The 14,639-nt window shown below is 39.4% G+C and overlaps 1 protein-coding gene across 1 annotated transcript; it reads left to right on the forward strand.

The window, feature by feature from the left end:
- Positions 1–641: 641 nt before the first annotated feature.
- Positions 642–1,193, forward strand: LOC140531663 (interferon omega-2-like). The gene has a single exon (XM_072650474.1). The coding sequence runs from the start codon at positions 642–644 to the stop codon at positions 1,191–1,193; it is 552 nt and encodes a 183-aa protein (XP_072506575.1).
- Positions 1,194–14,639: the final 13,446 nt, after the last annotated feature.

Raw genomic sequence — 14,639 nt, forward strand, 5'->3', positions numbered from 1 at the left:
ACTAAAGTAGTCAGATTTGGACCAAAAGTGAGTTAGAATACTTAGCATCTGAGTATTTTGCAATAAGTCACTTAAATCTCTGAGAATCGTGGGTTTTCATCAATAATATCAAAATAATATTAGTTTCCTGTGTGTTCACAATAGTTTACAGAAGTATATTGTAAACCTTAAATTTGTGCATACATATAAATTATTGTTATTATTGCAATTATCACGACACGATGGGCAAAGGTGGATGAGGACCTGAACTTTGGTGGGTTCAGTAGTGAGGAAAAGGACGGGCAGGTGGAAGGAGCAATTCCATAGGTGATGCTGATGAGATTCTGTAACTGACCACACTTTCACCACCATGTGCTAGATGCTGGGGAGATACAAGGTTGCCAGAATAGATTTAGTGCTGAATTTAGGGGCCTTTTTACAAATAAATCCAATGATGATTTTTTTATGGCATCTTCTAAAACCAATGTGGAAAGTAAGTAAAAGAAAGTAGAAAGTGCTGGGAAAGTCCATGCTAAGAAATGACAACTCCACTTAATACTATTTAAGAGAGAGTGGCTTAGAGGCCAGATAACCCAAGAAGCTGAGACAAAGGCTCACTGGTCTCCCAGCCCAGCCAAACTCAAACTATCTTCAGTGTCACCATGACCTCCTGGACCTTGTTGCCAGTTTCCCTGATGCTGCTCTGCTCCAGCATCCTGGGCTCCCTGGGCTGTGACCTGACTCAGGCCCTTCTGGAAGACTTCTCCCTTCTGCACCAAATGAGCACATTTTCATTGGGGCCATGTTGGAAGGACAGGGCCAGCTTCAACTTCCCAAAGGAAGTCATGGAAGGCTGCCAACTCCAGAGGGAAAATGGCACAGTCATTGTTCATGACATGCTCCAGCAGATCTTCTCCATCTTCACCCTGAATGCCACTTCTGCTGCTTGGAATCAGACCCAGCTCATACAACTGCTCACTGGACTGGATCAGCAGCTGGAACAGCTGGAGAGGTGTGTTATGCAGGATGTAGAGTGGGAAGAGCCTTCCTTGGGAAGTGAGCATCCCAGACTGGCCCTGAAGAATTACTTCCAACGGATAAGTAAATACCTGCAAGATAAAGAGTACAGTCACTGTGCCTGGGAAATTGTGAGAGTAGAGATAAGGAAGATTTTTCTGTTCATGAGCAAACTCACAAGAAAACTCAGGGACTGAGGATGAAGAAATGGCCTCTCCAAACACTTCAGTTCCTTGACCAATTTCCTGTTTCCAGCATGCGATAGTTAAAACGGACAGTCCTTTCTGTATCATCTGAAATACATCTGAATTCAGTGTTTTGTTTTTATGTTGTTTTTCCTGAGAGGAAATTGGAGTTAAGTGATCAACTTAGAGTGACACAGCCAGCAACTGTCAAGTGTCTGAGGCTAGATTTGAACTCAAGTCCTCTTGACTTCCAGGCTATCAACTGTGCCACCTAAGTGCCACTCGCTGGATTGTTTTCAAAATAATTTAAGTTGTCATTCATAAAAATGTAGGGTCTAACAGTACAGAATAGTTTCATCTGTACTCAGTGGCAAAACAGTTGTAATGGTATGATTGAGACTGATATTTATTATATAATATTAATATTTTATGTTTATATAATATTTATAACTGATATATATTTATGCTGCTCGTTATTATTCATTGAGATGAGTATGTATTTGTGTGGTATTAATAATGTCCTATTTTTATATTAAATCTAATTTTTGAAAAAACCTTTTGTCTCATTAGTTTTACTAAATAAACTCTCATTGAAAAGCTCACTAGATGTTCTCAAGGGAATGGATAACAGATTCGGTGGAAAAATTCAATTCAAGCAACATTTATTAAGCACTTACTATATGCAAGGCAATGAAGGAGATGCTGGTAACACAGTGAGGAAGAATTATCCAGTTACTTCCCTCAGAAAGATAATAGTTTCATGTAGGGTTTCTTCACCTAAGATCCTTTGGGTCTATGGATAAATTTCAAGAGATTTTTGAATCTGAATAAGAAAAAGATTACACCTTTAATTTCTCTAAACTCTAATTACAATTTAGCAGCCTCCTGAATGCCAAAAAATATTTTATTCTGATGAGTCCATAGACTTCACTGTATTTTCTAAGGGATATTAAGCACACAAAAATAAAGAATCTCTCTTCTCATGGGAGTATACAACAGATACCCAAATACATGTGATCCAATAGAAGATGAAATCAAGGCACAAAGATAGAGGGCCAAAAGCAGGTGGTCCAATACGATATTATAGGGGAGAGACCACCCTTAGGTGTGAGGGTGAAGAGCAGTTTCCTGGAGGTTGAGGCATCGAGATTGGACGTTAAAGGAAAAATAATATGCCAGAACTGTTCTTTGTCAGATGCTCCAGCAGATCTTGCTGGTCAAAAACAAACCCCAAAGCCGAAAAAAAATTTTTATTAAGTTGGTTCAGCAGAGAAGAGAGCCAGAAAGGTGTGACTTCCTCCCTTGAATCTCTGTTAAATTTCATATTATGAAGAGTTCAGACAAGTATGTAGGATGAGTGGCCTGCACAAATGTAGGTTGCTTGAGATGCATATCAGCATGTAAGTACAAACATTCAAGAAAGATGAAGATAAAACACAAGCTATTGGGGAGCCCAAAACACAAGCTGTTTGGGTAGACCCAAAGACCTAGTTGGGCAGACCCAAAACAAGCATGCTGCCTTCTCTTGTCTCTGAGGTCAGCCTCATTTATGATTTGGAATTAGAAAATTTCTGTCCACATAAAGTGTGATCCTTAAAAGGGTGTTGAGATACCCAAGGGGCTGATGATTCTCATTAGTGCTTCCAATGAGAACAGGACCCTCTGTTCTCAGCTGCCTATGTGACTATATCTCCAAGTGAATCTACACCTGCTGCTGTATCTCACCTTCTGTTGCAGGATTTTGGGACAGGTGAAATGGTAAAATGGTAATATGATATGGGTGATGTCTTCTGATTACTGAGTAAATTAGATTTAAGTGAGGTAGGATGGATAATAAACCCACATAAATCACCAATATTATCAGATATTATCAAAAAAGTCCAAACAAAAGTGATAGAAAAAGCAATTACATTTAAAGCAACTGCAGGTATTATAAGATTCCTGGGTGTTTTTTTCCCCCCAGTAAGACCAGAGGTGAAGGAAGGATGTTCATTATTAGTACTATTATTAAATATTATGCTAGAACTACTCGCTTTAGCATTAAGAAGAAAGAGATTGAAGCAATTAGAATAAGGAATAAGGAAAGAGAACTATTGCTTCTTGAAGATGATATGAAGGTATATTAAAAGGACCCCAAAGAATTCAGTAAAAACCATTTAAACAATAACTTTAGTAAAGTTGCATGATACAAAATAAACCCATGTAAATCATCAACATTACTATGTATTGGCAGAAACGTCCTGCCAAAAGGGACAGAAAGAGAAATACCATTTAAAGTAAATGCAGATAATAGAAAATACTTGGGAGTCTACCTGCCAAGACAAATCCACGAACTACATGAATAAAGTTACAAAACAATTTTTATACAAATAAAGACAGATTGAAGCAATTGGAAAAATATTAATTGCTTATGCATAGGCCAAGCCAAGGTAATGAAAATTTCAATTCTACCTAAATTAATTTATTAATTACTTGCATGCAATACCAATCATAGTACAGAAAAATTGTTTTATAGAGTTAGAAAATAATAAAATACATTTGGAAGAAGAAAAGATTAGGAATTCCAAGGGAATCAATAAAAAAAAATATGAAAGAAGGTGGTCTAGCTGTATCTGATCTCCAAGTATACTGTAAAGTGGTAATCATTAAAATATCTGATACTGGCTAAGAAATGGAGTGGTAGATCAGTGGAATAGATTAGGTTCACAATACACATTAGTAAATGATCATACTCATTAGACAATATTTGACAAAGCAAAATATTCAATCTTTTGGGAAAAGAATTCAGTATTTGACAAAATTTTAACCAAAATTGCTGGGAAAATTGGAAAGCACTTTATAGAGTAGCATTTCATACTATATAAAAAAAATAATGTCAAAATGGGTACATGATTTAGAAATAAAAAATGATGCCATAAGCAAATCATGGGATCATGGAATACTTTATCTATGAGATCTATAGTAATAGAAGAATTTATGATAAACAGGTGATAGAGAAGATCATGAGAAGGAAAACATAATTTTGATTAAATGAAATTTAAAACGTTTTGAACAAACAAAACCAATGCAGACAAAATTGGAAACAAAGCAAGAATCTGGGTGGGGAGGAGGATCTACTACAAGTTTCTCTGATTAAAAATTTCATTTTTTAAATATACAGAGACCGAGCCCAATTTCTTTTTTTTTTTTTTTTTTAAATTTTTTATTTTTTTTTTTTTTAATGTTTAACAATCACTGCCATACAATTGCGATTTTATCCCTCCCCACCCACCCCCCACTACCTCCCTCCCTCCCCACGACTGCATACAATTCTGTATAGATTCTACATATACTTTCCTATTGAGTATATTTTCACTATAGTCATGCTATGTAGTCAGACTAAGATAAATGAAAGAATCCGTATAACAAATCAGAACATGATACACAAACAGATACACATACACAAACATGATCTGCTACATTATGTGAGTGATTTCCATATTTCTCTCTCTGAGTGTGGAAGGTATTTTGCCTTGAGGTCCACCATTGGGATTTTTTTTTTTTTCAGAAGTTCTTGTGTTATTACAAAAATCTAAGTCTACCAGAAAAAATTCTCACACACTGTGGTTGTTGCTGTGCATAAAGTTCTCCTGGTTCTGCTCCTTTCACTCAGCATCAGGTCATATAAGTCCTTCCAGGCCTCTCTGAAGTCTTCTTGTTCATCATTTCTTATGGCACAATAGTACTCCATTACATTCATATACCATAATTTATTCAGCCATTCCCCAATTGATGGACATCCCCCTGACTTCCAGTTTTTGGCAACTACATAGAGTGCTGCTATAAATATTTTTGTACATGTGGGACCCTTTCCCATTTTTATGATCTCTTGGGGATATAGTCCGAGTAGCGATATTGCTGGGTCAAAGGGTATGCACATTTTTGTAGCCCTTTGGGCATAGATCCAAATTGCTCTCCAGAATGGTTGGATGCGCTCACAGCTCCACCAACAATGAATTAGTGTTCCAACTCTCCCACATCCTCTCCAGCATTTATCATTTTCTTGTTCTGTCATGTTTGCCAATCTTACAGGTGTGATGTGGTACCTCAGAGTTGTTTTGATTTGCATCTCTCTAACCAATAGTGATTTAGAGCATTTTTTCATATGATTATAGATAGCTTTAATTTCTTCCTCTGAAAAATGCCTGTTCATATCCTTTGACCATTTATCAATTGGGGAATGACTTGTATGATTATACATTTGGGTCAGTTCTCTATATATTCTAGAAATGAGGCCTTTATCCCCGAGCGTAGCTGTAAAAATTTTTTCCCAATTTACTACATCCCTCCGGATTTTGGTTGCATTGGGTTTGGTTGTGCAAAAACTTCGACCGAGCCCAATTTCTAAGTCAAAGTATTTGAACAGGAAGTTTTCAGAAGAAGAAATCAAACAATAAATAGTCATATAAAAAATACTCTTAATCACTATTGATAAGAGAAACGCAAAACCATCAACTGTGAGGTGTCACCTCAGATCTATTAGATTGTCAAACATGACCAAAAAGAAAAAGGACAAAGGCTGGTGGAGATATGGAAAAATAGGTACACTAATGCACTATTGGTAGAGTTGTGACTTGTTAAGGTACAAGCTCAGTTCTCACGTGAACGGTCTCGGGTCAGGTAAAGGTGAGGGCTTCTTGAAACCACCAAGCTCTCATGAGGCCTCCCAGAGAGCAGCTGGGAACTGAGGGAGTGAGACACAAGTTATCTTGTTCTCCACCTTTTCTCACGGAAACTTGCTGGGGAGAGGATCCCACCCTTGAGATTGATCAGTGGTCTGAGCATATCTTTTGTTAATTGACTAAGAGGCTGAGAGCATGCCAGGCCCATGAGCAAACTATGCACCAGGGAGAGCTTAAATGGGGACAGGAAAGCCTGAGGAGGAGGGTTGTTTTTCCTTACTCCTCAGGAAGGAAAGGTAGTTCCCACAGGGAGAACTCACCCTGCATGCTGACATGTAGCTTGTATCTGGAATAAAGCCTACACCTCTATTTGACTCTGGAGGTCTCTTATCTCATATGTTTATCTGGCTGATCACCAAAGACCTGAGATAGGTAAGAGGACCCAGCAGCCCACGCCATTAGGCTGGACATGAACTGGTCCAATTATTCTGGAGAACAATTTGGAACTATGCCCAAAGAACTATTAAACTCTGTTTGATGAAGCAATACCACTACTAGGTCTCTGTCTTAAAGAGATCAAAGCAAAAGGAAAAGGGCCTATATGCATGAAAATACTTATTGTACCTCTTTTCATGGTGGCAAAGAGTTGGAAAGTTAGGGGATGGCCATCAGTTGAGGAGTGGCTGAACAAGTAATGGTATGATTGTGAAAAAGTATGATTGTACTATAAGAAATGACAAGGTGGGGGAGAGGGTTGTGGTTTCAGAAAAACCTAGAAAGACCTATATGAACTGATGCAAAGTAAAGTGAGCAGAACCAGACAAACATTGTACAGAATACAAGTAACATTGTAATGATGATCAACCGTGAAAAACTTAGCTACTCTGTCCAATGCTATGATCCAAGACAGTAACAAAGGCTTCAAGATGAAAAATGTTATCCAGCTTCATAGAGGGAACTGAGAACCTCTGAGGACAGACTGAAGCATATTGTTTTTCACTTTTTTTTTTTTGCTTTTCTTGAAACATGCCAAATATAGAAATGTTTATATGTCTTAAATTATAATAGGTATCATATTACTGCTTGCCTTCTCAATGGTGGGAAAGGGCTGGAGGAAGGAAAAGAATTTGGAACTCAATATTTTAAAAACAAATGTTAAAAAACCGATTTTTTATAGATTTTCAATGAAGAGAATTTCTACACCAGCAATGAAACCACAGCACCTAATAACAAGTAAATAAAAGCAACAACATTACACTGTCAATAAACAAACAGCATCCTTTAAGACAGTACGTTAAGCAGTTCACCTTTCAGGTCTACTGGATTTTGTGTTGTCTATAAGTGTGAACACTTTTCATGTGCCAATGGTGAGTGGAATCATCTTTGCAGATGTTTTTGTATATTTTGTACATTTTTTTGTGTGTTTTGACCGCATAGTGTTATTCCCCACCTGCTGTGATAATCAGGCCAGGGTTGGGTAAGCAGACAATCTTTAGGCCACCTTCTCTAGCCCCTTCCTCACACCAGGAGGTGAGTAATGGGATCCTTAAAAGGTTTCTCAGACACCCAGTAGATAGCTGCTTGAAGTACAGGTAGACTTCACAACTTGTCCATTTACCTAATGCAGGACCTTAACTCTTCTCACCTGATTAGTGCCAGTAGCCTCCTAATTGATCTCCCTTGTCTCAAGTCTTAAATACCACAACAGTCCTTTAAAAAGTACTTAAAGCTGAGTTTCAGTTTCCTTAACAATAATTCAGCGTTTTCCTCTCAAATACTCCATAAGGAAGGTAGGGAAGGAGTTATTGTCTTCACTTTAGTGAAGAAAATGGAAGTTTTAAAAGCTAATGTCACCGCTGAGCCAAACTAAGGGCACGTGTCCTTGTGATTCCCAAACTAGTACACAGAAAACACTAGGTTTTATTAGTTATGTGGTTATTTCCTTGAGAATTCAAAACAGCTTAGGGAGAGCAGCATTTTAGTTCATTTGGCTCTGCTCAGTAATCTTGTCAAGTGGCCAGCTTGTAAGGATTGGTCATTCTCTATGTCTGTGTTTTCCTCCCATTCTGATCCTGTTTCCTTTTCATTTATTGAAATCATCACTTCCTTGCTATCTTCAGCTGAGGTCTTCTGTCAGCCGTGGCTGATTATTAAATCAACATCTTTTGTTTTACTGATTCTTTCAAATCCCAGAGAGAACTTCCATCTGATGACTCATTTTACCTTTGGTTGCTTTACTTTTAGGTAATGGCCAGAAACTAGTAGAGAGCCTAGACACAAATGCAGGCACACTCAGAAGCTGGGTGATAGAATCCAAACAAACGACAAGTAGATCACTTCAAAGGGCAGAAGTAATAAAAGTATAAATAGCTAAAGGCAATAAAAAATGGAAAGTGCAAGAAGACTGTCAGAATTGGAAAGAAATCAACTGTGACTCTTTCCTTTCTCTAACATTCCCCACAGTCCATCAGTTGAAAAGTCCAGTCCAGTCTGCTGCATTTTAGAGATGACAGGATGTGGAGGCCCCCATAGCTATGGGGAGAGTGATGATAATCCAGCAAAGGAGACAATATGGGAACAGTCAACACATTAGATATTGAATCAAGGGAAGTCAGTGTCACAAAAATGCAGAGGGGAGAATATCCAAGAGGAAAGCTTGGTCAGCAGTATCAGATATTGTAGAATTATCAAGGAGGCTAAGAACTCAGAAGTATCCATCAAATTTGAGAATGAACTGATTAGGAAAGATTTCTAAGCCACATAGGGATCAGCAGGATAGTAGACTAGAAACATTTTCTCTGCTCCTCATGACCTCTCAAAATTCCCCAAAATAAGAATTATTTAGAAAAGATAAAGTAATTGCAGCTCTCTTTAAAGACTAGGATATGAAAGGCCCAAAAGAAGTACTTAGTTGTTAATTGGGCTGAAGGACTCAGGATTCCATTGCATAGTTCAGTTTAACTTTCAGTTGTGTCCAAGGGTAGCTAGGTGGTGCAGTGGATAGAGCACCTATGCAGGAGTCAGGAGAACCTGAGTTCAAATTGCACCACAGACACTTGACACTCACTAGCTGTGTGACCTTGGGCAAGTCACTTAACCCCAACTGCCTCATCCTGGGTCATCTTCAGTCATCCTGATGAATATCTGGTCACTAGATTGAGATGGCTCTGGAGGAGAAGTGAGGCTGGTGACCTGCACAGACCTCCCTCACTCAAAACAAAGTCAAGCGCAAGTCATGTCATCATTTCTCCCATAGCATGGTTTTCTTTGGCAATGAAGGACAAATACACACAGTTGTGCCCAAACTTTCATGACCACATTTTTGGGTTTTCTTGGCAAAGGTACTGAAGTTTGCTATTTCCTTCTCCAGCCCATTTTGCAGAAGAGGAAACTGAAGGAAACAAGGTCAAGTGACTTGCCCCCAGTAACATAGGAAGTCATTATCTGAGGCCAAATTTGAACTCAGGTCTTCCTGATCAGCTCTACTCACTACACCTCCTAGATGTCACAACAATGATGGCAACCACCTCACCCACTTCAGAATCAAATGTATAAACAGTAAGTGCTCTATAATGTGAGTTACCATTCTTGCTGCCATCATTATGGAAATACTTGAAGAACCCATGATACTGTGTATTACTCAAGAAGTTGGTTGGTAGCTGTCCTTCTTTCTGGAAGAGGACCCAAATGACATCACCATGATAAAGTGAAACATCAGTGTGTCTGACTGTGGCTGATCAGACCAATAGGAGCTCTGAATGCTCTACCACAAATTGGGCACAGATAGTCCATATAAATTTTTGGGGTGGAAACTCCAAATTTGCATCTCCTTTGTGCTGTCTCAATTCTGCTTTACTCATAGAGTGCAGCACGCTTTCTGATGTGGGCACCCTATGGTGAGTGATCCTGTGTCAGTGTCTCCCATGTTGCACAGTCAAATCCAAAGTTCTTGAGAGAGACCTTGAGAGTGTCCTTGTACTGCTTCTTCTGACCACCATGTCATAGCCTGCCGTGTGTGAGATCTCCATAAAATAGTCTCTTTGACAAGCAGACATTTTGCATTCAAATGTGGGCAACCCACGAGATTTGTGCTCTCTGAAGCATAGTTTGAAAGACTGGCAGTTCAGCTCAAGCAAGGACTTCACTGTTTAGTACCTTATCCTGTCAGGTGATCCTCAGAATCTTTTAAATGGAAGCATTTCAGTTTTCTGGCACAGTGCTGGTAGATTGTCCGTGTTTCACAGGCATACAACATTGAAGTCAGCACAACAGCTCTGTAGACCTTCACTTTGGTAGTCAGTCTAATATGTCTTGTCTTCCAAACTTTTCTTCAGAGCCTCCCAAACACTGAGCTAGCTCTGCAAGGAGTACATCAACCTCATTGTCAAAGTGTACATATCTGGAAAGCACACTACCAAGGTAAGCGAAGTGATCCACAATAGTCAAAACTCCATTTGCTGTGGTGGTGGCTGATGGAGCACCTGTGTTTTGGGGGGGTTAATAATTAGGCCAAAATTAGCACAGGCAGCAGAGAATTTATCCATGCTTTCTTGCATCTCAGCTTCAGAGGCTGCATTGAGTGCACAATCATCTGCAAATAGAAATTCATGCAACAGCACTCCCTCCACTTTGGTCTTAGCTTATAACCCTTCCAAATTGAAGAACTTACCAACAGTACAGTAGTTGACCTTGATGCCATGTTCGTGCTCATTGAAAGCATTTGACAACATGGCTGAAAACATCATGCTAAAAAGCATGGGAGCAAGCACATAGCCCTGTTTTACTCCTTTGGTGACTGGGAAGACATGAGAATTTTATGCATTATCCAGAACCTTGGCAAACATGCCATCATGAAATTGACGTACAATATTGATGAATTTCTCCAGACAACCAAGTTTTGACATAGTTTCCATAAGCCCTCATGACTAATAGTGTAAAAGGCCATGGTCAGATCCAGAAACGTTGGACCTGTTCTGATCCTGCGATTTCCCCTGGAGTTGTCAGGCAACAAACACCATATCAACTGTTCCTCAGTCATTTCTGAAGCCACAATGGCTCTCAAGTATATGCCAATATTCCATGTGAAGGAACAGCCTGTTAAGGAGGACTTTAGCAAGAATTTTGCCAGAAACCACTAAGAGCCATACCTCTCTGTGATTGTCCCAGGACAATCTATTCCCTTTACCCTTATAGAAATGGACAATGGAAGCATCCTTGAACTCCTGGGGGATAACCTCCTCTTGCCATATAACCTGGAAATTTTCAACCAGCTCTTATATGAGCAATGGTCCCCCTACCTTGGAAATCTCAGTTGGAATAGAATCAATACCAGGTCCTTTGACATATGAAAGGAGCCTAATGGTCCTCAAAACCTCTTCTTCAGTTGGAAGTTTAGCTAAGGAGGGATTGACTTCAACCTGTGGTACATGGTCAATAGCCTCAGTCCTGACTGATAATGGTATGTTGAGAATACTATGGAAGAGTTCATTCCATCTCTTCAGTATCATGTCCTTATCACTAATTAATGTGCCTCCATCAGAACTGAGTAGTTGTGATACACCATAGGTTTTTGTCCATAAATAGCTTTCAGGGAATCACAAGGGCATTTTGGATTGTTACTATCACCATAAAACTGAATTTCATCTCCCTTCTTACTGAGTCAGGAATCTTGCATCTCTCTCAGCTTTGCTTGCACTTCGCTTTTGATGGAACCAAATGCTACCTTCTTAGAGGTGGATGAACTATCTTGCAGTTATATCCTGTGGAGTTCTCATTTTCCATTTAGCAGCTTTTGAATTTCCCCATTGTTTTCATCAAACCCTTGTTGGTGTTTCTGAGTGTTCTGGCCCAGATTAGCAAATGCAGTGCTGTGCACCAAATCTGTGAAAGCCGCCCACTTCTTTGTTGCTGACCATGCCTTGGCTCAACTTTCCCTCCAAGTTAGCAATAAACTGTTCACGCTCAGAGAAGAGCTCTACTTTGTTGACATTGATTCTTCTGGTAGTCATTTTGGCTTGGGGGTGGCGCTTATGATAAATGCAAATATTTAACTTGGAATGGATACATCTGTGATCAGTCCAGCACTCTGCACCACACATTGCCTTTGACACTCTTACATCTTATCTGTCTCTTCTCCTTACAATCACATAGTCTATTATATGCCAATGTTTGCTGTGAGGGTGCATCCATGAAGTTTTATTGCATTTAGGAAAATGGAAAACAGTGTTGGTGATAAGGAGGTCATGTGATGCACAAATCTTCAGCAGCAAATGACCACTGCTGTTGTTGTTTCCAGCTCCATTCCTCCCTAGGACTCCTTGCCAAGTCTGATATTCTGAGCTTACTTTAGCTTTAAAGTCATCCAGATATAAAAGCTTGTCCTCTTTTGGCACAATGATGATAAGAGTCTCTAGGTCTTCATGAAATTTTTCTTTGACCTCATCAGGGTTCTTCACAGTGGGAGCATAGGCACTGATGATGGTTACATGGCTTTTTCCTGCAAGTGGCAATCACATTGTTATGAACCTTTCATTCACTCCTATTGACAGGCATACCAGCTTGCTGACTAGATTAGTTTTGATTGCAAAACATTATCCAGTTTCACAGTGCTCCCCTTCACTGTGGTCACTCCAGAAAAATGTGTATCCACCTCCAACTTTAGCAAGCTGGCCTTCATTTGGCAACCTTGTTTCATTCAGAGCTGCTATTTGGATGGGATATCTGGTGACTTCTCTTGCAAGAGCAGTTTGTCTTTCAGATCTACTGGATTTTGTGTAATCTATAATTGCGCACACGTTTCATGTACCAACGGTGAGTGGAATCATTTTTGCAGATGTTTTTGTGTATTTTGTACATTTTTTCATGTTTCAACTGCATAGTGGCATTCCTCACCTGCTGTGATAATCAGGCCAGGGTTGGGTAAGCAGATAATGTTTAGGTCACTTTGTCTAGCCTCTTCCTCACACTAAGAGATGAGTAACAGGATCCTTAAAAGGCGGCTCAGACACCCAGTAGATAGTTGCTTGAAGTAGAGATAGGCTTCACTACTTGTCCATTTACCTAATGCAGGACCTTAACACTTCTCACCTGAATTAGTGCCAGTAGCCTCCTAATTGATCTCCCTTATCCCAAGTCTTAAAGACCACAACATTCCTTTAAAACATATTTAAAACTGAGTCTCAGTTTCCTTAAAAATAATTCAGTGCTTTTCTCCCAAATATCCCATAAGGAAGAAAGGGAAGGAGTTATTGTCTTCACTTTCTAGAGAAGAAAATGGAGGTTTGAAAAGCTAATGGGACCCCCCTGTCACATCTGAGCCAAACTAAGGGCCCAGGAAAGACTCAATTTTATTAGTTAGGTGGTTACTTCCTTGAGAACTAAAAATAGCTCATAAAGATCAGCATTTTAATTCATTTGGTTCTGTTCAGTAATCCTGTCATGTGGCTAGTGTGTAAGGACTTGCCATTCTCTATGTCTGTGTTTTCCTCCCATTCTGATCCTGTTTCCTTTTCACTTATTGCATCACCTAATTGTTATCTTCAGCTTATGTCTTAATGTCAGGAGTGGCTGATTATGTAAATCAGCCTTGTTTCTTTAACTGATTCTTTCACACCCCAGAGAGAACATCCATCTGATGCCTTATTTTACCTTTGCTTGCTTTGCTTTTAGGTAATGACCAGAAACTTATAGAGACCCTGGACAAAAATACAGGCACACTCAGAAGCTGGGCCATGGGAACCAAACAAATGATTAGTAGATCACTTCAAAGGGCAGAAGTAACAAATGTATAAATAGCTAAAGGCAATAAAAAATGAAAAGTGCAAGAAATCTGTTAGAAATGGAAAGAAATCAACTGTGAGTCATTCCTTTCTCTAACTTTTCCCACAAACAGCTGAAAAGTCCAGTCCACCCTGCTTCATTTTAGAGAGGAGAAAATTCAGAGATGTCTGTGGCTTCACTCAAGGTCATACAAATAGGTCTAACTATGAGAGCCTCATTTGAACCCAAGGAGATGGGCCACTGCAACCAGTCTCTTTCCATGGAGGAACCCATCTGCTCTGGACACATATATTCTCTGAATGGTGTTCAGTCCTGAGAAAGTCTGGACTGTAATTAGAGAGGTTAGATTCTCCTCCCTCACACTATTCAGTGAATTACACACCTATCCTCAGTAAAAAATTTTTAATGCTTGGGCTTTCAATTATTCCTAAGGCCTCCCTAGAGAAAGAAGTAGAAAGGTGCTTAGGTTAGAGCATAAATCAACTATGGGACAGGTATTTATTTCCTACATACCAAAAAAATGTTAAACCAAAAACACAAAATATCCAAAATGCTTAACCAGTATGCAGGAATAATTGATAACTGTAGTTACACTCACCCTGGAAACTGACACTTAAACCTTATTAGGTGGCTATAGGGCAATTTGTGGGACTGCCAAATAAACATTGTTATATTTCACCTAGGCTCTGCACTGTCCCCTTAAAGTCCAGGTCTACTGTCCAATCAGAACTCTCCTCTTCTTGTCTCTGGTCATCTTCTGGTCAGAGATATTTATGTGTCAGCATAAAATTCCCCTGGTGCATCAGATGGCTTCAGGACTTCTGGACCTCTCTGACTCACACAGTTACCTCCCAACCTGTATAAATATATCTCAAGAACAATATTTGATCATCTATTCAGGAAAGAGATCCCTAGGGAGGAAAACACTGAGAGAAACACCAGCTAAAGCACGTCTACTTGAGTCCCCTTGCTGTAGCAATCATGTGGAGGTCATCACCACATTGTTTAAGGTGAGGGA

This window comes from Notamacropus eugenii, chromosome 3 (genome assembly GCF_028372415.1).
Source record: "Notamacropus eugenii isolate mMacEug1 chromosome 3, mMacEug1.pri_v2, whole genome shotgun sequence".
NCBI classification, from domain to species: Eukaryota; Metazoa; Chordata; class Mammalia; order Diprotodontia; family Macropodidae; genus Notamacropus; species Notamacropus eugenii.